The sequence below is a fragment of the Esox lucius genome, chromosome 21, assembly GCF_011004845.1.
Source record: "Esox lucius isolate fEsoLuc1 chromosome 21, fEsoLuc1.pri, whole genome shotgun sequence".
In the NCBI taxonomy this organism is placed as follows: Eukaryota; Metazoa; Chordata; class Actinopteri; order Esociformes; family Esocidae; genus Esox; species Esox lucius.
In genome coordinates, this window is record NC_047589.1 from 29,387,673 (window position 1) to 29,415,659 (window position 27,987).

Consider the following 27,987-nt stretch of genomic DNA (forward strand, 5'->3'; position numbering starts at 1 on the left):
TACTTTGGGAGCGTTGGGGTGAGCGTGTGTGTGAGCGTGTGTGTGTGTGTTTGTTTGAGCGTGTGTGTGAGCTTGTGTGTGTGTGTGTGTGTGTGTTGTTGACATAGTATTCTCCTTTCATTTAGTGATTGTCTCGGCTACTGGATCGTGAAACCTCTGAAACAGAAACCTACCAGATCAACCTAGAAAGGATCTGCCATGAATCTCACCAAGGAAGGTTCCAGGCACATCCGGTCCTACAGGTGTGTAATTGATGACGATGCAACCAGATCTCAGAAACTCACTTCAAACACTGACATCGGACTGGAGTCCATAAACCTCTTTGAGGTGAGTTCTAATGCTTTATCGTTCATTTAGCTCGGTATGAAATGTATCTTTGGATTGGCAAGCTTTACGAAAAACCAGTCACTTTCCAAATTCCTCAGTCTTCCAGAAATACGTCAGTCAGAAGATTTGCGGAAAGTTGTGCAACACATGGCTTAACAACTAACATTAAAGCGTGGTGTTTTTGACATTCCCACCTGTGTCTCACCTGTGACCCACCTGCGTCCAGTGGGCTGAGAAGGGAGATGTATCTCAGATGGAGTGGGGGGTGGAGACCAATCCGATGGTGCTGAGGACACGGGATGAAAACGGAGCCTCTCTGCTGCACCACGCTGCCGGAGCAGGAAACTCCCCCGTTATCAGATTCATCCACAGCAGTACTGACGGAGATGGTGAGGCGCCGCACACACACACACAAGCATAGATTGATGGAGGAGTTACCGCTCTTGGTCAGATTTCTTGAGCAGTCGGGTGGTATGGAGGAGGAATTGCCTAGGGTCAGAGGTCATGGGCCTCCTGTCTATACCAAAGAGTAATTGCCTAGGGTCAGATGTCATGGGCAGTCTGTCCATACATTGAGGTGATTTGTACCATCAATGCATAACTATTGGTAAACATTGACTTATTTTAACACTTTCAAATTTTATAATAATCTGTTCTGTATGTGTGTGTGTGTTTCTGTATGTCTGTGTGTGTGTTGGTTCTGTCTGTGTGTGTGTGTGTGTGCGTGTGTCCTTGTCCACTCCGTCCACCAGAGCTGAATGTGTATGATGAGGAGGGCCATGTGCCACTACACTGGGCAGTGGAGAGGAACCAAGCAGAGAGCTGCAGGCTGCTACTGGAGCTGGGCACCGACCCGAATGTCCTCAACAAGGCCCTGATGTCTCCGCTGCACCTGGCTGTCAGCCACCGACACAACCACCTGGTGGAGGTGAGTTATGATGACCCCAACTTGACCTCTGACCTACCAACACTTCCCGTAGAGGTGTGTACCAACCTGGTAGCTAATTATACTGAGAAAACTAGTATATTTAGTAATATACACAGGGTCTGAGGTAATATGTACTTCTGTCTCTCTGTTTCACTGTCTCCATCTCTACCTCTGTGTCTCTCTGTTTCATTGTCTCCATCTCTACCTCTGTGTATCTCTGTTTCACTGTCTCCATCTCTACTTCTGTGTCTCTCTGTTTCATTGTCTCCAGCTCTACCTCTGTGTCTCTCTGTTTCACTGTCTCCATCTCTACCTCTGTGTCTCTCTGTTTCACTGTCTCATCTCTACTTCTGTGTCTCTCTGTTTCACTGTCCCCATCTCTATCTCTGTGTCTCTGTTTCACTGTCTCCATCTCTATCTCTGTGTCTCTGTTTCACTGTCTCCATCTCTACTTCTGTGTCTCTCTGTTTCACTGTCTCCATCTCTACTTCTGTGTCTCTCTGTTTCACTGTCTCCATCTCTACTTCTGTATCTCTCTGTTATACTGTCTCTGTCTCTCCCTCTGTGTCTTTCTGTTTCACTGTCTCCATCTCTACCTCTGTGTCTCTCTGTTTCACTGTCTCCATCTCTACTTCTGTGTCTCTCTGTTTCACTGTCTCCATCTCTACTTCTGTGTCTCTCTGTTTCACTGTCTCCATCTCTACTTCTGTGTCTCTCTGTTTCACTGTCTCCATCTCTACTTCTGTGTCTCTCTGTTTCACTGTCTCTATCTCTATCTCTGTGTCTCTCTGTTTCACTGTCTCCATCTCTATCTCTGTGTCTCTGTTTCACTGTCTCCATCTCTACTTCTGTGTCTCTCTGTTTCACTGTCTCCATCTCTACTTCTGTGTCTCTCTGTTTCACTGTCTCTATCTCTATCTCTGTGTCTCTCTGTTTCACTGTCTCTATCTCTATCTCTGTGTCTCTCTGTTTCACTGTCTCCATCTCTACTTCTGTGTCTCTCTGTTTCACTGTCTCCATCTCTACTTCTGTGTCTCTCTGTTTCACTGTCTCCATCTCTACTTCTGTGTCTCTCTGTTTCACTGTCTCCATCTCTACTTCTGTGTCTCTCTGTTTCACTGTTTCCATCTCTACTTCTGTGTCTCACTGTTTCACTGTCTCCATCTCTACTTCTGTGTCTCTCTGTTTCACTGTCTCTATCTCTATCTCTGTGTCTCTCTGTTTCACTGTCTCTATCTCTATCTCTGTGTCTCTCTGTTTCACTGTCTCCATCTCTACTTCTGTGTCTCTCTGTTTCACTGTCTCCATCTCTACTTCTGTGTCTCTCTGTTTCACTGTCTCCATCTCTACTTCTGTGTCTCTCTGTTTCACTGTCTCCATCTCTACTTCTGTGTCTCTCTGTTTCACTGTCTCCATCTCTACTTCTGTGTCTCACTGTTTCACTGTCTCCATCTCTACTTCTGTGTCTCTCTGTTTCACTGTCTCTATCTCTATCTCTGTGTCTCTCTGTTTCACTGTCTCTATCTCTATCTCTGTGTCTCTCTGTTTCACTGTCTCCATCTCTACTTCTGTGTCTCTCTGTTTCACTGTCTCCATCTCTACTTCTGTGTCTCTCTGTTTCACTGTCTCCATCTCTACTTCTGTGTCTCTCTGTTTCACTGTCTCCATCTCTATCTCTGTGTCTCTCTGTTTCACTGTCTCCATCTCTACTTCTATGTCTCTCTGTTTCACTGTCTCTATCTCTATCTCTGTGTCTCTCTGTTTCACTGTCTCCATCTCTACTTCTGTGTCTCTCTGTTTCACTGTCTCCATCTCTACTTCTGTATCTCTCTGTCTCTGTCTCTGTCTCTCCCTCTGTGTCTTTCTGTGTCATTACTCCTTTACGTGTTGTGGTGTCAACAGCTGCAGGGTCACTTTAAAGCCGACGGTGTGTTTGTTTTGTGTATGTGTTTGGGTTTGTGTGTCCAGCTCCTGTTGTCCCACTATAAAACGGACTCTAATTTGAAGGGTGACCTAGGGAACACACCGATCATGTTGGCCTGTTCCATCAACAACACGGACGCTCTGTCCACCCTGGTGAGTATGCACACATGATCAATGGACATAATTTGGACGATTTATCAATCCTCTACCTCTATCTTTTCCATGTATTTCTCTCTATATGTATATACAGGTCCGGAAAAAATTAAGAGACCATTGCCCCTTTTTCTATCCTTTCCAAAAAGTTGTCAGTAAGGGAATGTACTATATAGATGCGTCTATATAACTGTCTATATATCATCTACCTATCTATCTATCAATACACACACAAAACATACATTGTTTCAACTATATATTTACGTTACCTATACAATATCAATAGCTTGCCATTCACTGTATCTATACACTATTGATTGATCGTCGTCCATGGTATCTATACATTATCAGTAGATTGGCATGCACTGTAGCTATACATTATTCCTGTATTATGAAGTTTATCTTGGAGCACAGTATTCCATAACGTAGCGTAAGTGTTAAAATAAACGGAACACGCCCGTGTTCTCTGTCCTACAGCTAAATCACGGAGCACGGCTCTGCATTCAGAATAAGCTGGGCCACTTTGCCATCCACACAGCCGCGTTCGCAGGTGCTAAGAAAGCCATGGACGTCATCCTCAAAGCTGGTGAGGGGAAATAACCAGTCATTGGGAACCCATTTTTCTTTTAAAATAACAACCTGAAAAACAAAATACTCTATTTCTTTGGGGTTAACTTCAAGTCTAAGATTGAGCTTACATATACCATCAGTATGTTGTGTTTTTGCAACATGCACTCAGATACAGGGAAACATTCCTTAGTGGGCTTAAAGCACATTCATCTGTTATCAACTGGAGGCATCTTTGTGACTGATATGTGGCGGCCATTTTGTGTCAGGAGCCTAGGAGCAGCACACTGGCCAGACACTGCAACACAGACACTGTTTATCTAACTTTGGAGGTCTAACGCTCAACATGTTTAGTCCCAGACCAAAATATTTGTGAAGCTTCTGGCGTTGCAGGTTTAGGACCGAACGTGAATTGACATCCTTGAGATCGAGCCTACGCCAAATATCCACAGCTGGCACGACTAAGGAACATTCACTGGAGTTTGTTCGTTTGTCATTGTAGTTTCCATTACACTGTTAACCTAATACAGTGAGGAATGATTCTACTGTAGAGAACTGGTAGCTCCAGAGATTCTAGAATTTGCTCTGGTGTTGTAAAGATTCTGGTGTTTTTTTTATTCCGGTTGGAAGACTCCTTCAGTCAGAAGGAATAAGAAGGAAATCCAGAATAATCCAAGTGGGATGTCTGGAGAACCAAGGAATCTACATCCTGCATCCTGTCAAGGGGTGTTTTTGTCCATGTATGAGGCATTCTGACCTTACTAAACAACAAGGACAAACATTTTCCCAAACTGTGGCAAAAGTTAATATTAAGGTTAGAAATGGAGTTTCAGTTAGGCATTACAGGTTAGGTTTAGGGTTAGACTAAGGCATTCAGGCTTGGTTAAGTTTAGGCATACATTTTAAGTCCTTGATGTTAAGATTAGTTTGGGTTTGATTTGTAAAAACATGATTGTTTAAGGGCAATCAGCTTTTAGATAGCTTAGCTAACACGTGTGTGTGTTTGTGTGTGTGCGTGTGTTTGTGTATGTATGTGTGTATGTGTGGGGGTGGGTGTAGGCGAAGAGATGGGTCATTCCATAGAAGAACACATTAACTTCCTGGATAAGTCCAGCAGCAGTCCTCTGCACCTGGCAGTCAGAGGAGGCAACATGGATGTCATTAAGTTCTGCGTCGACAAAGGAGCCAAGATTGACCAACAACAGGTAATAATGTACACCAACAACAGGTAATAATGTACACCAACAACAGGTAATAATGTACAGCAACAACGTACACCAACAACAGGTAATAATGTAAACCAACAACAGTTAATAACGTACAGCATCAACAGGTAATAAGGTGCCCCAACAACAGGTAATAATGTACACCAACAACAGGTAATAATGTACACCAACAACAGGTAATAATGTACAGCAATAACAGATAATATATGCTATTCTCCCAAAATCTACAATTTGATTATCTCAAAATTACCACACTTGGACTCCCTGATATTCAGAAGGGCCAGATATTGATTTTAAATTTGGCTGTACTGCAGAAACTTCCACATGAACTTTGATCAAAAATCAACTGGAAATCCGGTAGTTATCAAATACATATGTTTTGTACAGGTCTTGAGCAGACATACATTGGATCCACACGTGTTTGTCAGTACATCCACTTCTCCACCTCTGGTGTGGATGTTGCAGACAAACTGATGGTGCTAGAGCCTCTGACAGTGATACCCTCAGACAGTGATACCTTCAGACAGAGCTAACCCCCGACGGTGCTAGCCTCAGACAGTGATATCCTCAGACGGTGCTAGCCTCAGTCAGTGCTAGCCTCAGACGGTGCTAGCCTCAGTCAGTGCTATCCTCAGACGGTGCTAGCCTCCACTGGTGCTATCCTCTGACAGTGCTAGCCTCAGACAGTGCTAGCCTCAGACAGTGCTAGCCTCCGCTGGTGCTATCCTCTGACAGTGATAGCCTCAGACAGTGCTAGCCTCAGATCATTGACACAAAGCACTTCTAATTAAGCTGAGTGGAGAAGGTTGATCTCTGATCTGCTCCTTCTGACATTCATGCTTATACCATCAGGGGCTTGTGTTCCTATTTAGACTCCCGCTCCTGCTTACTCCAGTGGGAGGGTGAATCCCCAATGACATCCTATTCCCTAAGTAGTCCGTCACAACAGGTCACAAATACTGCAAGGTGCTGAGAATAGAGTGTACTTTAGAGTACAGATCAGTTTATCCAGGCTGAAAGACAACATAAAGGAGCCCTCTTTAAGTTGCACTTGACATACCTCACTTCCTCTATCAGCTATCTTGTCAGCTCTGTATGTGGGTGTGCATGTGTGTGTGGGTGTGTGTGTGTTTGTGTGTGTGTGGGGGGGATCTCATCCAGCATTGAGGAAAACACTCCTCAGTGTCAGATGCTCTTCCCCTCCATGTATCAGAAGGATTCTACTGGCTGGGTTGTTTTTTGCGGGGCCTTGGAAGTGGGTTGTTGATTGGTCAAATATACAGACCAGGCCTTGTAAGTGGGCTGTTGATTGGTCAAATATACAGAGCAGGCCTTGGAAGTGGGCTGTTGATTGGTCAAATACACATAGCTGGCCTTGGAAGCAGCCAGTTGATTGGTTAAACACACAGAGCAGGCCTTGGAAGTGGGCTGTTGATTGGTCAAATACACGCAGCTGGCCTTGAAAGTGGGCTGTTGATTGGTCAAATACAGGCAGCAGGCCTCAGAAGTGGGCTGTTGATTGGTTAAATACATGGAGCAAGCCTGGGCTAACCAGTTGCTTACCGTTCCTTTTCGTCTCCACACAAACAGAGGCTTTTATGATATCTGAGTCTTGTGTTTGTGTGTGTGTGTGTGTGTTCTTCTTTGTGTGGGTGTGTGTGTATGTGTGTTTGATTGTGTGTCTTTTGTGTGTGTGTGTATCATGCTGTCCTCCAGGTGGACCGGTCGACTGCGCTGCATTTTGCCTGTACTCAGGGAGCCACAGAGGCTGTTAAACTGATGCTGTCTACCTATAGCAGAGTGGACAGCATCATCAACCTGCCTGACGGAGCCTGCCAGACTCCTCTACACAGGTGGGAGCGTGTTCATTCGCTTTGTGAATTCTTCATTCGTTCACATTTTTTTGTGCCAGAAACAAACATGATTCAGTAATGAGGCAGAACCAAACATGATATATGTTTCAGAGAGAACCAAACATGATTCAGGAGTCAGTCAGATCCAATTCATTCCACAGCTTTCCCCCAGTGGATAGTGGAAATGAAGACCTCTTGTCAAGTATATATACCTGGTAGGCTCTTGGTTCTTCTGTGGTGGACACCTACAAGGTGTCCCAAATTGCACCCAGCTCCCTCTTAGTGCACTACATTTTACGTAGCTACTGTACGTAACTGGTATTTGGGACGTAGCGCCACTATGACTTTTTTCCTTTATCTCCATGGTTACAGCCATGGTTAGGACTTCAAACGGCAGCGTGTGCTCCACCTTCTAATAAACTTACAACAACAACCCTCATAAAAAAGGAAATGACTCTTATAAAACGACTCCTGCGTGATCCGAAGAGGCCATAGCAGGGTTTTAATATTCCTGATCATTAAGTCTCCAGTCTCACATCATTCGCGTCTAAAAGCTATTTGTGTTGGCATACAGAGTCGTAGAGATAAGCACTGATTGAAACGGAAAATCACGTTTTTATTATGCTGCACTCCACCTCACACACATGAATGGAAAACAAATCCATCCTGAAGCCACGCTGGGCATTCAGTTCACATTCAAAAAACGATCTGCGGTAATGGAAACTGATCGTTTTGACGATCTACCAAAACATACGTAATATCACGACTTTGATCTCAGCAATCATACCACTACATGCCGTGTCGTAAAACCCATAAAACGTTTGACGTTAGGCGTTTTCACATGACCGCAGTGAGTGCCAAAGGTCCATGAGGATTTAAAACAGGCTGGAACAGCGCCTCGGTCCGTTTAAAGACAGGTTGCTGATCAGCACGTTTCAGCGTGAGAGATGTCTGTTGTTCCTGTTCTTGGTCCAGTTGACCTCCTGCTCTGTGATGACAAGGGTATCTGGATGGACACTGCGCTCAATGTAAACTTCAACAAAACGTCATACTGTACATTTGTTTAGCTTTATACATGTACACAGCCTGTTCCCTCGTAAAAAATGTTTTTGTTGTTATATATAAGTAATAAGGCTCTTTGCTGTGGTGTATTCGTCATATGCCACAACCCCTCGTTGCCCTTTTTCTGAGCAGACACAATGCATGATATCAGCCAATCCCCTCTTAACACACGATGTTTGTCACTCCATCCATTTGACTCTCTAAGTAGATCCACGAAGAGTCTAAGCTACAGATACGGGCCTAATTACAGCTGTGATTTATTGTCTTGTTGTAGGTCGACCATATTTGACCACACAGAGTTGGCGGAGTATCTCATTGGGAAGGTAAACACACCACAGTAGTATGGATGCCTGTGTGACCCACAGAACCTGTCCTAATTATATTCTGCACTTGAATCCCAAATGGCATTCTGTTGGCTATACAGTGTACTACATTAACATTCTCTATACAGTGTACTACTTTAACATTCTCTATACAGTGTACTACTTTAACATTCTCTATACAGTGTACTACATTAACATTCTCTATACAGTGTACTACGTTAACATTCCCTATACAGTGTACTACATTAACATTCCCTATACAGTGTACTAATTTAACATTCTCTATACAGTGTACTACATTAACATTCTCTATACAGTGTACTGCGTTAACATTCCCTATACAGTGTACAACATTAACATTCTCTATACAGTGTACTACGTTAACATTCCCTATACAGTGTACTACATTAACATTCCCTATACAGTGTACTACTTTAACATTCTCTATATAGTGTACTACATTAACATTCTCTATACAGTGTACTACGTTAACATTCCCTATACAGTGTACAACCTTAACATTCCCTATGCAGTGTACTACTTTAACATTCTCTATACAGTGTACTACGTTAACATTCCCTATACAGTGTACTACTTTACCTTTCCCTATACAGTGTACTACTTTAACATTCCCTATACAGTGTAACATTCCCTATACATTGTACTACATTAACATTCCCTATACAGTGTACTACTTTAACATTCCTTATACAGTGTAACATTCCCTATACAGTGTACTACTTTAACATTCCTTATACAGTGTAACATTCTCTATACAGTGTACTACATTAACATTCTCTATACAGTGTACTACGTTAACATTCCCTATACAGTGTACAACATTAACATTCCCTATGCAGTGTACTACTTTAACATTCTCTATACAGTGTACTACGTTAACATTCCCTATACAGTGTACTACTTTACCTTTCCTTATACAGTGTAACATTCCCTATACAGTGTACTACTTTAACATTCCCTTTTAGTTATTCAGCAGACGGTTTCATCCTGAGCGAATGACTTTACTGAATGCGTGCATTTGTCTCTGCTGTGTTCCCTACGGTGGCTGTGATAGTGCACTTTGGAGGGAGTAGGTTTCCATTTGGGCCCCATCCTGTATCAACTTGTGTGTTGACAGGGTGCAGACATTGACTACATAGATCGCAAGGGGCTTTCCCCTCTGCTGTTGGCGACTAACTGTGGGGCTTGGAGAACTGTGAGCCTGCTGCTCTCCAAAGGTCGGTCTCCTAATCAATCAAAAGCTGTGTGTGGATCAAAATCTGCTTCCCTCTCTTGTTTCCCTGTGTGTTGTTTGTGAAAACGTGTGTGCATTTTTTTGAGGTGCCAACATGAACATAAAGGACAAATCAGGACGCAACTTCCTGCACATGACCATCCTGCAGCCCAAAGGCCTTAGGAATCTTCCAGAAGACGTCTTACAGGTAACACCAAATGATGCATCCCGTTTTTCTCTTCTGTCCGGCAGTTGTTTTGAATGTTGTGCTCACAAGCTAGAATTTCCCTCTGAAATTGTCGCTTTGTCAATATTACACGCTGGAAACAAATGTAATCGGGAATATGTACGTTGCGGTGACGGGAGAAAATGTCAACTGAGGACTTCATTCCGCGTAGGAATAGCCCCACCCGCTCGGAAAACCGATGACAGCGGAGAGATGTCAAAGGGATGATGTTCGAAGGGATGATTCAGTGTCACCTTTTGCCTGCACAAATATTTATGAGACGCATCATTTCAGGTCAGCAGTTTGGGAACAGCACTGCAACATTCCCACTGTAGGGATATGGTGCATAAGCACCACAAGACTTTACTAACAGTTTATCGGTTACCAGCGGGAGGCGTTCCCAGAGGTAAAGTTTCGGCATAGGCATACAACCGCACAACGTTTCGCTGTTTCACAGCAATGCCTTGATATGTTAGCTGTGGAGGAGCGCACGGCTCTCCACCCTCCTGCCCGACTGCACACAGCCTTTGATTCAACAGACTTTCAACGTTCATTCAATTATTTCTCCCCGGTCGTTTCCTGAAGTCCAGTAGGCCGAATGGACATCATCAATTTCTCTTTGTGTCAGTTTTTTTAAATCCTTCGCCAAAAGCCTCAGCCTTCTGCTTTTCCTCTAATTAAGCCAGAATGATACATAGATAATGGACTCCATTCAGCTGGAGTGTCTGTCTCTCTGTCTGTCTCTCTGTCTGTCTGTTTTCATTAAAGTCACAGTTGGTGTTTGTGTGGTTGCGTGTGTGAATGTGTGCATGTTTGTGTGGTTGCGTGCGTGAATGTGTGCATGTCTGTGTGGTTGCGTGTGTGAATGTGTGCATGTTTGTGTGGTTGCGTGTGTGAATGTGTGCATGTTTGTGTGGTTGCGTGTGTGAATGTGTGCATGTTTGTGTGGTTGCGTGTGTGAATGTGTGCATGTTTTTGTGGTTGCGTGTGTGAATGTGTGCATGTTTGTGTGGTTGCGTGTGTGAATGTGTGCATGTTTGTGTGGTTGCGTGTGTGAATGTGTGCATGTTTGTGTGGTTGCGTGTGTGAATGTGTGCATGTTTTTGTGTGCCCTTCACATACAGCTCAGCAGTGTGAAACAGCTGTTGAGCAGTGAAGACAGCGAGGGCTGCACCCCACTCCACTACGCCTGCCGCCTGGGCATCCACGAGTCCGTCAGGAACATCCTGGGCCTGCACGTCTCTCTGGAGGTCAAGGCCAAGGACAAGAAGTCCGGCCTGCACTTTGCAGCACAGTGAGTGGACTTGGTAACAGGACCACCAGGGGAACATAGAGGACATGCCTAAGACGCAGTCTTCTTAAGTTCCCCAGCAACTGGTCTCAGTCAAACCTGCGTTTGGTTGGCTTACAAACAAATGTCTGTGTACTCTCTAGGCATATTAACCAAATACATTGCATGTTTTGTCTTTGGTGGCTAATTTGTCTGGGAATGTGAGACAATAGATATTTAGCCATAAAGCTTTTCTTCTTCACAGAGTGGCACCACATTCCCTTTAAATAGGGAATGTGGTGAAGAAGGGGACACAGAAGGGGACACACCAAGCCCACTAAAGTGGTCCAGTAGATGGAATAGTGTGCCATTTAGAAGTCAGCCGGTGTCTCTGATTCATCAAAGATAGGTGAACCTATCGAGCCTGCTTTGACCATTAACCAATCCATTTGTCATCTCTACATAATGGAGTTTTCTGTACAAGGGGATTCTAGAACTGATGAACGTGTCATGGAGCGTTCCTGCTGGTGTGACATGAAAGGAACATTAGCCAATATTAATTGTTTGATGATGTATTTTACAGCATCGATCAATCCCTGCATTGGCTATTGAGAACAAATGAAGGTCTTTCTGTGATTCCCTAAACAAAAGCCCTTAACCAGAAAGTACAGGGTCAAATCAGGTTAAATTCCTCCATATTCTCTAAACCTACCTCATCTTGTAGTGATTATATGTTAGGTAACAAAATGTACCCGGAACGTCAGGAAGTGAGGTCATGTCTCCTCAGCTGTGACCTTCTCCTCGTCCATTACTTTCTCTTCGTCCATGACCTCTCCTCATCCATAAGCTTCTCCTCAGCCATGACTTTCTCTTTTCTTCATGACGACTACTCATCCATGACCTTCTCCTCATCCATGACCTCTCTATCAGTGGGCTCGCACTCCTTACCCACATCTCTCCTCGCAGGTATGGTCGCATCAACACCTGCAAGCGTCTGCTAGAGAACATCACAGACTCACGTCTGGTGAACGAGGGGGACGAAAGAGGCCTGACGCCCCTACACCTGGCGTCTGGAGGGGGACACACCCAAGTGGTGGAGATGCTTCTTCGCAAAGGGGCCCTCTTTCACAGGTGACAGTAACACCGTAGATATTTAGGGTAGAAACTTGGCCTGCTTTTGGCTCTCTGTAAAATATATGGTAACACACATTCCTCTACAAGTTTGGATGGGTGTGTTAATGTCGAAAATTCCCCTTATTTACCCAAATTCCTGGTTCTAATTCCTGAACATTTGGAAAACCTCTGTTCCGGATATTCTCCCGGACGTGCATTTGGGCAGAGCCACCCAACATAGTGTCCATGTCATTGTTACTACATTCAGAATTCAAAGAGGCATTAAAGCTGCGTAATCTAAATGTAAATCGATCCGTCCTAAGTGATGTTTGCCATGAACGTGCCCTACGGTGCCTGCACACCGTCATTAAACTGAAATCAAGCTGTAAAGATGGGAAATAGCCACAGGTCCTGTGGGATCCTGTATTCAGCGCTGTAGCTCTACCTCTCTATTCATTCTGTTAGTGTGTTGTTGTCGCCAGACCCGACTGGATGTTGGTCTCTTTCTCTCTGTCCAATGTGTTAGCGTGTTGTTTTCTCCAGGCCCGACTGGATGTTGGTCTCTTTCTCTCTGTCCAATGTGTTAGCGTGTTGTTGTCTCCAGGCCCGACTGGATGTTGGTCTCTTTCTCTCTGTCCAATGTGTTAGCGTGTTGTTGTCGCCAGGCCCGACTGGATGTTGGTCTCTTTCTCTCTGTCCAATGTGTTAGCGTGTTGTTGTCTCCAGGCCCGACTGGATGTTGGTCTCTTTCTCTCTGTCCAATGTGTTAGCGTGTTGTTGTCTCCAGGCCCGACTGGATGTTGGTCTCTTTCTCTCTGTCCAATGTGTTAGCGTGTTGTTGTCGCCAGGCCCGACTGGATGTTGGTCTCTTTCTCTCTGTCCAATGTGTTAGCGTGTTGTTGTCTCCAGGCCCGACTGGATGTTGGTCTCTTTCTCTCTGTCCAATGTGTTAGCGTGTTGTTGTCGCCAGGCCCGACTGGATGTTGGTCTCTTTCTCTCTGTCCAATGTGTTAGCGTGTTGTTGTCTCCAGGCCCGACTGGATGTTGGTCTCTTTCTCTCTGTCCAATGTGTTAGCGTGTTGTTGTCGCCAGGCCCGACTGGATGTTGGTCTCTTTCTCTCTGTCCAATGTGTTAGCGTGTTGTTGTCTCCAGGCCCGACTGGATGTTGGTCTCTTTCTCTCTGTCCAATGTGTTAGCGTGTTGTTGTCGCCAGGCCCGACTGGATGTTGGTCTCTTTCTCTCTGTCCAATGTGTTAGCGTGTTGTTGTCTCCAGGCCCGACTGGATGTTGGTCTCTTTCTCTCTGTCCAATGTGTTAGCGTGTTGTTGTCGCCAGGCCCGACTGGATGTTGGTCTCTTTCTCTCTGTCCATTAGCGACTACAGAGGGTGGACCTGCCTTCATCATGCCGCGGCAGAGGGATTCACTCAGACCATGAACATTGTCTTGGCGGCCAACATCAGCCTGCTGGATCAGAAGGACGAGGATGGGGTTTGGACGACCTTAATATTTCTGCCACATTCTGGCACATTGTTTTGCATGTGAATTTCAGTTTGAGAAAGAACACAGTTATGATAGCTTTCATTTCCAGACCATCTTGTGCAGTATCTCCTTTGACGGGGAGACTGTTCATTGAGGCTCATTTAATGAATCATCCAACTTGCTTGGAGCAATCTAGTGTCGTTATCCGTGATGTTTTCATTGCTGCTGTGCAGTGCACCGCTCTTCATGTGGCTGCCCGGGAGGGCCACGTAGCGGCCGTCAAGTTGCTGCTGCAGAGAGGGGCCGAGATCGACATGAACAAAAACAAGGCCTCCTTCTTCCACGAGGCTCTGCAACACGGGAGGAGCGACGTGATCAACACCATCATTGACAGCGACAGGTTTGTCCCATGGAGCTTGAACCCCATGTTAGACCGGACATGTTACCTGGGCGTTTCAAAATACATCTGTACAAATATACTGTACCAATACTGTACCCATATACTGTACCCATATACTGTACCAATACTGTACAAATATACTCTACAAATAATGTACAAACTGCTCTCCTGCATCTCCAGCCAGCTGCTGAAAAGAGTATTTGATTCTATTTGAGATGCTCGACACCCTTTAAGTCCTCCTTCTCATTCTACTCGTTGCTGTCTAACCCACCTGGGTCACTGAAAGCCCTAAGAGAGTTTATTCAAACACAGCTTGTTAAAAAGAAACACACTTTCTTTCTCACTGTGCTGCAAGCATACAATTGCTAGCGACCCATTTACAAATCCATGAATGTTTCATGCATGTTTTGGGCAGTCAAAAAACGTTGGCCTGCATGTCGTGATCACGGGTTGTTAGGACAAACAAATTCAACTTTTGCAATAATGGCATAAACAGACAATCTCACGTGGCTGGTTTAGACAAGGTGGGTCATAAACTGTCAGAATTTGCCAAGTTTAGTTCCTTTGGTAAATCCTCTGGTTTATGTAAGTTTATGTTAGGTTTATTTTAACGGTCATATTCATTCTTGCACACTACAGCAAAATAATTGGCAACCACACAGTGATGTGTTTGTTTTTATTATTGCAGATGTAGTGAGACGCTGATGGCGTTCAGTTGTGAAGCTGGCCAACGAGCTCCAGTGCTGGACCTGATTGACCTGCTCCCACAATGTTACAAGGTTTGCTCTTATATGCCTTTCTGACTCAGACCAGAACAATGCTATTAAAAACAATGTCTGACCTTTTCCATTATGACAAATCATGCCTTGGTTTAACCATTTATTAGAGGAAATGCATTTGGAGGAATGTGGACATTTTGGTTAACAGGAATTCAACCGGGGGATGTTTCCTCTTATCTTTCCTTGTCTGTTTCCTTGCCTCCTTTCTTTCCTTGCCTGTTCAGCACCTACTGGACCGCTGTATCAGAGAGTCGGATGATGACACCAAAAGTCTGGACTACCATGTGGGTACATTTCCCATTCACTGTAGAGTTACTGTAAAAGATTGTCTGGACTACCATGTGGGTACATTTCCCATTCACTGTAGAGTTACTGTAAAAGATTGTCTGGACTACCAAGTGGATACATTTCCCATTCACTGTAGAGTTACTGTAAAAGATTGTCTGGACTACCATGTGGATACATTTCCCATTCACTGTAGAGCTACTGTAAAAGATTATCTGGACTACCATGTGGATACATTTCCAATTCACTGTAGAGTTACTGTAGATTATTGTCTGGACTACCATGTGGGTACACTTCCCATTCACTGTAGAGTTACTGTAAAAGATTGTCTGGACAACCGTATTGGTACATTCCCATTCACAGTAGAGTTACTGTAGATTATTGTCTGGACTACCATGTGGGTACACTTCCCATTCACTGTAGAGTTACTGTAAAAGATTGTCTGGACTACCATATTGGTATATTCCCATTCACAGTAGAGTTACTGTAAAAGATTGATGCATTTACTATTGAGTTATTATAATGTAAAAGCTAACAGTCACATGTATTCCTATATAACAGTATTGATGCCCTTATTATCATAGTATATATGTTTTCTACCATGTAATAATGTAGCATTTAAATTTTGTTCTGAAATGGTATTCTGTTTCCCTGTTAAGTCAAACTGTAGTGGAGCAGTAAGGATGTTGGAACTGGCTCCTGTACAATTTCTATAACATGTATTGATTTATTCATATTTAATTATTATATTATAGTTTACGAAATGTTGTTTTACTTTTTGAATTTGTTGTATAGATTGAGTACAATTTCCAGTGGCTTCAGGCACCAATTATACTAAAGAAACAAGCAGAAATTAACAAAAGCCTGAAGGTTCAACCTTTGGCAGCATTAAATGTAAGTATACAAATCTTAAGTTCATCAGCCCAAATAAATATAATGAATTACTTATATGTATTAGCACATACAAATACAATCAATTACTTATATGCAATAGCACATAAAAATACAATCAATTACTTATATGCATTAGCACATAGAAATATAATCAATTAATTCTGTATACCAGCCCAGAGAAAAATAATCAATAAGGTCTATACATTAGCATATAGAAATATAATTAATAAGGTCTATACATTAGCACATAGAAATATAAATAATTACTTCTATACATTGATGAATCCTAGCGAGAGACAGAGGTCTATAAACAAGACATTAATCTCTTCTGGAAAGCAGAGGTCTGTTACGACCGAATGTTGGTTCAAAAGGTCCATTAAGCACTGTGAATTTTTATTGAGAGAGATTGTGCCCTCCGGAATTATTGGTACCCTAGGTAAATGTGAACAAAAAAGGCTGAGACAAAATGCCACTGTTGTTTATCAGCTTGATTGCACATTAAAACAGTCATGTGAATCTAACCTTTAACTGAGGGGAAATTGTTCAAGTATAAAAATCGTCATAATAACGATTTTATCTAAAAAACAATGTGCCAAAATAATTATTTGAACAGGGATCCACAATTATTGACACCCTGCATTTAGTACTTCCCTCTGCCAAGATAACAGCTCTATAATGTTTGATGTGGTAGGAGAACATTTGGGAAGGGACCTGATGTAACGTTGTAGGTAGGAGACTGGTCAGAGACCCTGGGAGAACAGGGGACTTCTGATAAAAACTAAGAAATAACATAAACAGAAATTACGACACAAAGGCAGAAACCAAGTTAAATTGGTATAGAAACCAAATAATGAACAACAAGATACACTAAGGAAGGAGGAACTTAAATAGGGATGGTGATGAGGAACACAGGTGAGGGCAATAATGACAGACAGGTGACCGTGCTCCAGAGTCCTTGGTTCTGGACAGGTGACCGTGCTCCAGAGTCCTTGGTTCTGGACAGGTGACCGTGCTCCAGAGGCCTTGGTTCTGGACAGGTGACCGTGCTCCAGAGTCCTTGGTTCTGGACAGGTGACCGTGCTCCAGAGGCCTTGGTTCTGGACAGGTGACCGTGCTCCAGAGTCCTTGGTTCTGGGTTGTGATTACAGGTTTGTTTTCTTCTGACAAGTTTCACTCAGTTAAAGGTTGGATTCATATGGAGTGTAAGATCAAGCCAATGAACAACAATAAAATATGTTCACCACATTTTGCCCATATTGGTCTAGGCTGTCAATAATTTGTGAGGGGACTGTATGTTTGATTCTGATGCAATGATTAGTAATCAACAGCTAGTTTTGCTTTGCCTGCCTGCCTGCCTGTCTCTGTCTTCCTGTCTCTGTCTGTCTGTCTGCTTTTCTGTCTCTGTCTGTCTGTCTGCCTGTCTGTCTCTTTCTCTGTGTGTTGCTCTTAGGCGATGGTGAACTACCACCGAATCGAGCTACTGACCCACCCCGTCTGCCAGAAGTACCTGGAGATGAAGTGGTTCGTATTCACTGGGCTCTGGCCTAAATAGGCGCGTTCACACTGCACATTAGCTTTGGGTTATTAGCCTCCTAAGCCCAGGGCTAAGCAAGTGGGCTAGCAACACCCTTAGCCTAGGGCTAGCTGGCCATGCTCTGGAGCAGGGTTAGCACCGACTTTTCAGGGCTAGCCCCAGAAACAGTGACAACGGGGTAAGAACAAAAAAATTTAATGTTTATTGTCCAATCAAAAAACCTGCCCTTTCACTTAATTTACATACGCTTGTGACCAGGGTTGGGTAGGTTACTTTTTAAATGTAATCCGTTACAGTTACAAGTTACCTGTCAACATTTGTCCACACTCAAACTCAGTAACATAATCTGATTACTATTAATTACTTTAATGTTAGAGTTTGCATAGCTGGTCAAAAACGGAATTTGCATTTTACCTTATGGGTTGTGTAGGCTACAGTGCCTTTGGAAATTGGTTTCTAAACCATTGCTTTTTACTTCAATATGACTGGGCTACATCTCTACATAACACGCTAAAGGTCTGTCAGATATTCAGTCATTCAAATTAATCCAATTAACCTTGATCTTCCAGAATCTGACTTTTTATCTGAACATAACCCAAAATCAAATTATGCTTATGCCTGTTCTGTTATTTGTGTTTTACTCAAGTTAATATTTTCATGTAATAATTCTTGTCTTTCTGTATGCAGGTTTAACAAAACACCGTATTGACACGCTGGTCAACTTTAGCATTTGATTAATGGATGTTAATGGAATCATTCATCGTTAATGGACAGCGTAAACATTGCGAGTCATTGATGTAAATGTAACATTAGTTGCGTGCCAGAGAGAACGTAACATTTGTATCTTTTCACAGATATAATGTCAAATAGTCTTATTTGTAAAATAGTATTTTTTAACAGGAAATAGTGTCATATTTGTCTGTTACTCCCCAAGCTTAGGTATACAAGTGTGAATCCTTAGCCTTCAGTTAAACCTTAGGTCAGGGTTAACAAACTCCTGAGTGAACACAGGCTAAGCTAGCACAGGGCCAGTCTTAGCCCGGGGCTAAGATAGCCCGGGGCTAAGAACAATGCAGTGTGAAAAGGCCTAATGACACCCTATTCCCAATATTTGTGCACCACTTTGTCGAAAATGGTCCTGTGGGGATTTTCAAAACCAATGATTTGTGGGAGAATTAGCAGAGTGATCCTTTAATTCATTTCGATCAATCGAATTCTGTTCTGCTGCGGAAACAGTGCTTTTCCTCTGAAGAGGAGTTGATGACTTTCTCCTCCCACCTCCAGGGTTGCGTATGGGAGCGCTGCTCACCTCCTGAACCTCTTTATCTATCTGTTGGGCCTCCTGCCCCTGACCCACCTCATAGTGAGCCTCCGACCCAGCGTGAACTACACCAGCCCGGACAACACAACCCATGTCCGCATGGTGCCCATCTCCTTCAGAGAAGTAGGCACACTCATGTTCAGTGTGTGTGTGTGTGTGTGTGTGTGTGCGTGTTTGATCCAGGTGTTTGACTACACGTTGGCACCAGATGTCCACAAAAGAAAGTAAAGACATGGAGGGTACCTGAACAAGTGGTTTTTTTGCACGTTCTCCCTAAGAACAATTGTTGTTATTGGTTAAGGTGAATTCTTAGGACTTGGTATAAGGTTAGGTTGTTGACGCTAAGATTAGGGTTTTGTTCGGATTAGGGTTTGGGTAATGGTTAGGTTTAGGGGATGAGGAACATGGATTTCCCACAAGGAAAAACGTATATGTGTATGTCTGTGTTGAGTAGCTTAGTAAGACATGTTTGTGTGTGTGTGTGTGTGTGTGTTGGAGGGATTCCAATGAAAGTGGACCATTTTCTCAGAGTAAAAAATGATAGTATATAATAATTTTTTGGTTTCGACGCAAAATGAACTGAATGCTTGTGTGGATTTCTGGCCAATATGGACCGGCTGTGCAACAATACAACCAGTGTGGAATTTATGACTGGAAATAAAAATATGTTATTCCCTCAATGTTAAATGGAGTTGATTTACTTCATCCCGACGCTAGCACAGCGTATATCAAAAATACCTACACCTTTTAAAAACGGCATTTCCCAAAGTAGGTTCTAGCGAGCCCAACCGGATCGTTTTTTGATTTGTTTGGGCCTCATCCGAATCATCTGTGCTGCGAGAGAGACAAAAAAAAACATGCCCTGTTTAAGGCCCCTGGGACCATGTTTGGGAAACTCCAGGCTCCGGTTGGAGTCACATGACGGCAGCCTGTTCACATGCGCGCAAGGCGACACCCAGAGGTCACGCAGGACACGCTACTCTGCCTGCGTTCCAAACCGTCCCCTGATACCCACTCGGGGGCCGCGGGGAAAGGTGGCGTACTACAGCAGGCAGCGTGCCGTTTGTGACCCAGTCTGTGTAATATCGCCGTGGAGATAATGTGTTCACGCCCTGCCCCGGAGGCGGACATGCGAGCCGTGATTCATGTGGCCTTCGGACGCCTCTGAAACAGCCCTGGCGTGATTCACAGGGTACCAGATTGGCGTGCCGTCGACGGGAACGCTTTTATGTCTCATCACCGTCATGGTACCATGTGCGCTTCACACGCACGCCGCGGCCGTCCTTGCCCAACCGCTTAATTTAGTCACTTTGGTAATTGGAGTGGAAACGATTCATTGCGCCGATCTCTCCTCACGCCTGTCCTCCCTCATAACCTTTTCCCCAAAGCATCAAGGTTAAACCACGGCATACAGAGACCCTGCTGGACAACGCTGGAGGCATATGTGGATAATATAAATCCTATTTATGTTACACCTTCTATCCCAATCTTATTATATTATTATATCATTATGCTTTATCATTAATATGTGAATGTGACCTTAGACCTTTCTTAACCTCTGCCCCACAGCAAGACTCATTCCTGTCCAGCTGCATGTTCATGGTTCTCATCATGAACATCTACTCCATGGGAAAGGAAATAATGCAGATGTTCTACCAGGTGAAGTCGGTGCTCATCTAGGCTTTCCTCACTTCTAGTTGCTTGTTATGGGTGGTATCAAGATCATTCTGTAATGGGAAGTTCATTAAGATATTACTGGTTGGAGAATGGTTTGGAATGGTGGTTATTCAGTTTCAGTATTTCTGAACATTTGGAACATGGTTCTCCACATATTGTTCTACAATTTCATCCAAGTCATATGCAGATGTTATCTACCAGAGCGAATTTAAGTAATTGCATTGAACACGGCTTAGTAATATACAGCAGTCAAACGTCTGTTCAGTTAGTTACATGTTGTGAATAACCACTGAGCCAAATCCTAAATGGACAAATGAACAATGAAAATGAAAAGCCGGGCATTAAGCTAAGTGTGACTAACAACCTCTGGTCTTTTCTCAGCAGCGTCGGAATTACTTCAAGGACCTCTCTAACATGCAAGACTGGTTTTCAATTATCTTCTCTCTCCTCTTCGTCATCCCCATGTTCTTCTGCACACCGAGGTCCTGGCACTGGGAGGCTGGTGCGTTGGCCATCATCATGTCATGGATTAATTTCCTCCTTTACCTGCAAAGGTATTCATCCAACAACCCAATCATTGTAGCCCAATTTCTTAATAGCCTGGAATGTTTTACAATCATTTACATGATATAAATGTTCTGGTTCTAGTCTACAAATCAATAGTGACTTTCTGGTGACACTGTTGATACTCGGTTCTAACTGGGTTGTTTCCTGGTTGTCGTTTCCTCATGTTTTTTGGTCTGAAAGTTACCGGCGCAAAGTAACCAGCGCAAAGTACCGGCATCTACGATATTCTATTGATTGATAATATATGTGGCTCAAAGAGAATATTACCTCAACCGTATTGTGGAATGCTTGTGTAACTATATTTGCCTTAATTCATCTCTCATTTAATGACCGTAGATTAACCTGCTGGTGAAGTTAATTTAGCCTTCTCCCTTTCTAGGTTTGAGCACTTTGGGATATACGTGGTGATGTTCCAGGAGATTGCGAGAACGTTGTTTAAAATCCTACTGGTGTTCTTCTTCCTGCTGCTGGCTTTTGCCTTGGTCTTTTATGCCGTCATGTTGAACCAGGTCAGAAGTGGCAGAGGAAAAAGTGGCCCTGTGAATAATTATCATTATTATAAGGCTTACACACAATTCACTTATTTCATCAGTTCACTGAAGATATTGGAGATGTGTGTGTTTGGAGATGAGACCGTACCGAGACCTGCTGTTGTTAAAAGACCTCTGTTGTGTCTCGTGTCAACTTCTTGGTCATTTCAGAGAGCATTTCGACGGCTGGACCTGTCCTTGATCCAGGTCTTTGTGATGATGGTCGGAGAACTGAATTACCAAAGCAACATTCTGGATATGTACCTTGATAATAAGCTTCCATTCCCGTTCATCACCTTCTATATGTTTTTGGTTTTTGTCATCATCATGCCGATCCTGTTGATGAACATGATGGTAAGGTCCTCCGTGATCTAAAACACTTGCTAAATTCACACCCTGAAGGGCAAAGGACGGTTGCATAACCATTTGATCTAAGCACGTCTCACTGAGATTGAGAATATATGTTTAAGAGAAACTTGCCCTAAATTCTGTGGCAGCATGCAGCTTCCGACTAAAAATTACACAAAGGACAAAGAACATTTTATACCTGGTGCATTAAAGGGTAGAAATAGTGACAGCGCCTCAATTTATTGGTCACCTTCGACTTTACTTCATACGTCATTCAAAAGGACTCATTTTGCATGTCATCTTGGGTTTAGATAGAAAGCAAAACATTTGTACTATTCACACTGATATGCTTTTTAACTAGTCAGATCAGCCCTGAAGAAGGTATAACATGAAAATATCTGACGCCGTTAGCCAGACAAGACTAATTGGGGGGGGGGGGGGGGGGGGGGGGGTCAAAATTAATCTATCTATGTGAACACAGGATCAGTAGCTTGTTCAGTGCAGAAAGGTCACTGAGCTCGAACGTTGTTCCCCCGACTCAAGTGGGTCTTAGGCACAGACAACAGTATTGAGTCTTGTGAGAATATCCATTGCTTGTTAGCCGTGTACTTGTTTGATTAATTAAGATCTCTGATTGGTTAGGGACTTGCCTCACCTGGTTGACAAGGTCTTGATTGGACACTAATTGAAACGAAAAAGCAAATAACTGCAAACGCTCAGTGATCCATAGAATGGGTTTGACACCTATGACCTGAAAGAGCCCGTCTCAATAGCCCAAAGGAGCTTCTTCTCCCCGTTTCCTTGCCGAACATCTGTCTTAGTGAATGGAAGTGGAGGACGGCACTTCAAAGTATAGAAATGCAGCACCAATTTTCTCACAATGACGGGAGATCAATTCCAATCGGCCATGGATAATTGCCAAATCTCAAATGTCAATGGTTCTTATAAGTCTCTATTTGGTGTGTTGCAGATTGGTTTGGCGGTCGGAGACATCGCCGAGGTACAGAGAAGTGCAGCTCTGAAGAGAATGGCCATGCAGGTGTGTGGTTAAAATCTAATAAATAATTACAATTAATTAATAGTACAATTACAATGTGATTTGCAAGTATATGTTTTGCTGTAAATGTCTGGTTATTTCACCCATAATTGGAAGGTTTTCCTGAAATCCTAGTTGAAAGATTCCAAGAATCAGTACGGAATGTGCTGGAAACCCAGGAGTCTTTCATAATAATCAGAATTTTGCAACCCTAACAAAGATTTTTTTTTTTTTTATAAAAGTAAATAGATAAGTGAAGAGATAAAAGAAGAAGCCTTTACAACTGTCATGACAACAGGTTGTAGGGGATAGGAAGTCGTATGATTGCATTTTCATGTTCATTGTCTCTTCCTCATCGTTCTGTAGAGGTATAAACCTGACCATAACTCAACCATTAATAAAACCCTCAAACTAACTATTTCCCACACCAGTACTGTTAAGTCATTGTGAATGAGAGAATCTGCTGAGATATTTCACTGTAATGTAAAATGTATGCGATGATTTTCATGACTGAATTTCTCCATAATATTCACCTATGTCAGATTGACATACACCTATGTCAGACTGATGTATGCAGTGATTTTCATGACTGAATTTCTCCATAATATTCACCTATGTCAGACTGATGTATGCAGGGATTTTCATGACTGAATTTCTCCATAATATGCACCTGTGTCAGATTGAGCTCCACACCAACCTGGAGGAGAAAATGCCCTACTGGTTATTGAAGCGAGTGGACCGGCCCTCCATAACCATCCACCCCAACCGCAGATGTTCCAGCGTGGGTATTTTCTTCCTCTGGTTCCTCTGTACCATGTGTTCACCAGGGACTTGGTTGATGAAACAGAAAAGGCACCTGAACTCTGATCTCCATTAACGGAGAATAATAACACATTTGTATGAAGATAGAGGTTCATTCGTTGATCAGTGCAGGAGCATGGGGTTCAGGTGGGCTGGGATCTGCCAGGTCTGACACCCGGAACCTGTGATCCAAATGACAGACGGTTCTGTGACCCAGCAGATTTGGTTGGTTGAAATTTGAATTAACAGGTGTGGAATAGTTTCCCATATTTAACTTTCCACAGCGAACATGAGATCCCCTACTTTAGCCCGGCTATTAAAATGGTCAGCTTGTTGTATATCATGTAAGAAAATAACATTTCTCTTCAGACACTTTCAGATGACCTAATGCTAATTTTCTGTCAGCAAAATCACCTAAAATGTATTTGTCCATGCCAAGAAATAAAAAAATGAATACATATTTGTACACTTATTGTAAAAGACAAATGAGTCTTTCTGGCTAAATAATAGTTGTCTGTTTTCAAAAGGACTCTGTCCGTCTGTCAGTGCTGCACTTCTTTAATCCGGGAGAGGCCAACGAAGTGCGTTCTCGCCTAATGAACAACACGTCCTGCTCAACCGCTCTGGAGGCTGAACTACTGAAACAAAAGTACAGGTAACAGATACCTACAGCCCTGTCTCTCACTGACACAGTCGCACACAAAGCGCTGATCAGAAGGGGTGGTGTATTGAATGATGTGCTAGCGGCCTCTAGTGGTCAAACCTGTAATGACAGGGTCAATTCCATTTCCTGCTAATAAGGAAGACGTCCGCCGTTAGATTCCTGTGTTCTGCATGAACTGTGTGTTTCCACAGGCTGAAGGAGATATATGGTGTGCTGGAGAAGCAGCACAACCTCATGAAGCTGATGATTCAAAAGATGGAGATAACCTCGGAGGCAGATGAACATGATGGACCCATAGAGGTCAAAGGTCACACAGGGATATCGAAGTGGGGTCGTGCCAATGTCTCCAAGTGGGTCCCATTAATGAAGGCCATCGAGCACAAGAAAGTTTGAATGACGGTGCCTCCAAAAGGCCCTTCCTGACCACAGTTTCCCATCCTGGTCGTTGATTTACGCTGGTCAAGTCACTGTCTTACTACCGTAGATTTACCTAGCAGATGGTCGACTCCAGATATACAGTAATTAACTGTACAATACTATGATAAGCATTAATGACTTAGTAAGCATAACCTATTCAATCTGCCGATCCGATTTGTTTCATTTCAATGATAATAATTGTGATTATTCTGTAATTCTTATGTCATTGTCTATGTTGTCTTTCACTGTATCCCACACTCTGCTCGTCACTCTTTTCTCCCTCCCTCACTCCTTCCCTCACTCCCTCACTCCCTCCCTCACTCCCTCGCTTCGCCTCTCACTCGTTCAATGTTCCCTTGAGCAAGACACAAAACCCTAAAAGCACTTCTGCTACATGACTTACAGGCATGGTCGTATTTTGCATGGAACTAATAAAGAACGTATTGTATTGATACTCCGAGACAGTAGGATGGTCATTGGTCATGCTGTGTGTGAATGAGTGTGTGTGTACATTGAAGAGGTTAGCATGGAAAAACCAGGCAGATTGTTCCGGTACCATTCAGAACAAATGCATCAGGACCACGTGCCACGCCAGCCGCGCAGTAGTACAGAGAAGAGCTTTGGTGCCCCGTTTGTCCATGATTTAATTTAGTGACTCCCTCTGTCTGTTACCTGCTGGCCAGGACCTGGAGACGGTGATGACCCCCCCCCCCACTGTTTGCCCGTTGATGCACCTTGACGCTGGACACAGAGGTATGTCCAGAGATTTAGCCTGTCTGGACACTCTCGTGTTGCAGCTGTTCATCTGTTTTGAGGCTCTGGGGGCTTTTCTGAGGAACTGGTGTGCCGTGTGTGTGTGTAAGTGTGTGTGCCGTGTGTGTAATTGTGTGTGTGAACAGGGTTTATTTCTGATGTGTCCACAGAAGACATTAATCCAGGACTTCAACTACCGACATAGAAAAGACATAAAGGGGCACTGTGTACAATCCTGATCTGACATGAACATGGCAGAATTTAAACAATGACACCACCAGTCTCATCCTGCTCTTCTCATCCAATGATGGTAGATTTTGGTATGCAATAAAGCACTGGGAGTACAAGGTAACTACACATTACTGCAAACTGATAGACGGAGTGACAAGAAAGTTTAAATTGGGAATATCTGAAGCACTCTAAACAACATCACAGGAATTTTTTTTTGAAACATTCATTTAAAACGTCAACTGCTAATTTATAGTTTCTTTGGGAAACCGACTTTTCCCAATTTTCCAGGACAGTACATTGTTGAGAACCATTGTGTAGAATCGTTCTTGATGGACATGTTATTGAGAGCATAGCTAGCTATGACCACAATATGTTCCAACTAATGCAAATGTATTAGAGATCTGTGCAAAACGCAAAGTCATGAGGAGATTTTCATACCACAAAGACGTGTCTGCTGACAACCTTTACCTGCCATCTGTTGCCAGTTTACAGAGATTAACAAATGAACCTGTAGTCGGGACAGATGAACTGAACAAGTGAAGATTTCTATTGGTCAAAGCTAAATGTGATCAGGCCGACAACTTCAAATGTGCTCTGTGGCCATTTAAATAAATATTGTGTCTTCTACAGTATGAATCTGTTTATGTCCCAAATGGCATCCTATTCCCTATATACTGTAGTGCACTGCTGATATGGGTCTACAAAGCTGTGGGAGAAAATGGTGCCCACATGAAGTGAACAGGGTGACATTTGAGACACAGCCCCTCTTCTCTAACGGCCACGTTTGGTTGTTTTCAAATGGTATTTGTTCCGGCTTGCAGCTGTTGAACCCACCGCGGTGACCATGGGAACCAAGAGAGGGTTAGGCAGGAAAACACAAAATGGACGTTGATGATGTCATACAGCTCGAGCTTGCACCTGTCGTTTTCGTCTGTCACTGTTCCACCGAGCTGAACGGCACCCCGTTCCTGTTACCCAACTACCCACGGGGCTCAGGTCAAAAGTAGTGCACTATGGGAAATGGGGTACCCTGGGAGGAATCTGGGGGGGCTTCAATGGAGGTCACGACCCCTGAGAGCCTGCGCTGACGGACAAACGTTAGAATGTGGCCTTCATGGCGGTTCTTCAACCGGTGTTGCTGGCCAAGAATGTAATTATTCCGACGGCCGAAAGAGTTCACTTCATAGCCGCCCATTTCACCGGGGTTTGAATAAGTGGAAAGTAATGAAGAAACCCTCTGATTTCCAGAATCCCTCCTGACCTTCCTGTCTTGGATAAATTTGTCTGGTCAGGCAATCAGTATATAACGAATGGGTCCCCTTTGGTAGTCCGCAGATATCAAGCTGGGGCTGAAATATATTGACAAAACTGTTAAGATTATTACCTCAAGAAATACGATGGCTAATCAGATGATACCTAAATCTATCTGTGTCGGTCTGCTGAAACTCAGACCCGACTGGATGAAAGACTGCCCAATGGAGGGACAGTCTATGAAGGAGGTCTCAGTATCTCACCATACATACAGAAGTGTCAATGGCAGTATCAATATACAATTCTACATCTGTGTAGCAGTGTGAGGAATAATTCAATTGCAACATGTCACACTTACAAAGAATCAAGTAGGTTGTCACTCTTTAATGTCTAAAGAGACATGAAAACAGATACACCTCAATGATCTGTGCCGTCACGCTAGATTTAGCCAAGTGATCAAAAATGACATTCAACAACAAGAGTTAAACTCAGGCTTTAGTATTTCGGTTGCTAATGCTGGAGGGGTATTAAACCCTCATGGGTATAAAACCCATTCAAGGAACCCTTATAGACCAGGACAGAGACAAGGCCCACATCTACGCTGGTCTGACTATAGATTCAGCACAAAGGTTGTCAAAATGTATCCTGGATGAGCGTCACTACTCTCTAAGCTTTATAAGTGAAGGCCCAGAATCAGAAACGCGATGACAAGTTCAAGGGTGAATGGGACGAATGGGGTTGTTGAAGGTCCTGTTGATGTGTAAAACAGTTGGGAAAGAAGTGGGATTAACCGAGGCATGGGAACGGGTCCTT

General features: G+C 43.4%; 1 protein-coding gene across 1 annotated transcript in view; it reads left to right on the plus strand.

Moving 5' to 3' along the window:
- trpa1b (transient receptor potential cation channel, subfamily A, member 1b) overlaps window positions 1–25,393 on the plus strand; it is a 29,217-nt gene extending 3,824 nt beyond the window's left edge. The window contains exons 2-28 of the mRNA XM_034289239.1: window positions 126–327; window positions 554–716; window positions 1,080–1,255; window positions 3,224–3,331; window positions 3,809–3,917; window positions 4,958–5,103; window positions 6,841–6,977; window positions 8,314–8,362; window positions 9,501–9,600; window positions 9,704–9,804; window positions 10,947–11,116; window positions 12,059–12,223; window positions 13,581–13,695; window positions 13,920–14,086; window positions 14,775–14,865; window positions 15,090–15,149; window positions 15,946–16,044; window positions 17,495–17,565; window positions 18,863–19,022; window positions 20,469–20,558; window positions 20,958–21,130; window positions 21,523–21,652; window positions 21,845–22,027; window positions 22,992–23,060; window positions 23,737–23,838; window positions 24,386–24,513; window positions 24,714–25,393. Coding sequence (XP_034145130.1) covers window positions 199–327; window positions 554–716; window positions 1,080–1,255; window positions 3,224–3,331; window positions 3,809–3,917; window positions 4,958–5,103; window positions 6,841–6,977; window positions 8,314–8,362; window positions 9,501–9,600; window positions 9,704–9,804; window positions 10,947–11,116; window positions 12,059–12,223; window positions 13,581–13,695; window positions 13,920–14,086; window positions 14,775–14,865; window positions 15,090–15,149; window positions 15,946–16,044; window positions 17,495–17,565; window positions 18,863–19,022; window positions 20,469–20,558; window positions 20,958–21,130; window positions 21,523–21,652; window positions 21,845–22,027; window positions 22,992–23,060; window positions 23,737–23,838; window positions 24,386–24,513; window positions 24,714–24,915 — 3,393 coding nt within the window. The 5' untranslated portion in view covers window positions 126–198 and the 3' untranslated portion in view covers window positions 24,916–25,393. The remainder of the gene's footprint in view (window positions 1–125; window positions 328–553; window positions 717–1,079; window positions 1,256–3,223; window positions 3,332–3,808; window positions 3,918–4,957; window positions 5,104–6,840; window positions 6,978–8,313; window positions 8,363–9,500; window positions 9,601–9,703; window positions 9,805–10,946; window positions 11,117–12,058; window positions 12,224–13,580; window positions 13,696–13,919; window positions 14,087–14,774; window positions 14,866–15,089; window positions 15,150–15,945; window positions 16,045–17,494; window positions 17,566–18,862; window positions 19,023–20,468; window positions 20,559–20,957; window positions 21,131–21,522; window positions 21,653–21,844; window positions 22,028–22,991; window positions 23,061–23,736; window positions 23,839–24,385; window positions 24,514–24,713) is intronic.
- The last annotated feature ends 2,594 nt before the right edge of the window (window positions 25,394–27,987 follow it).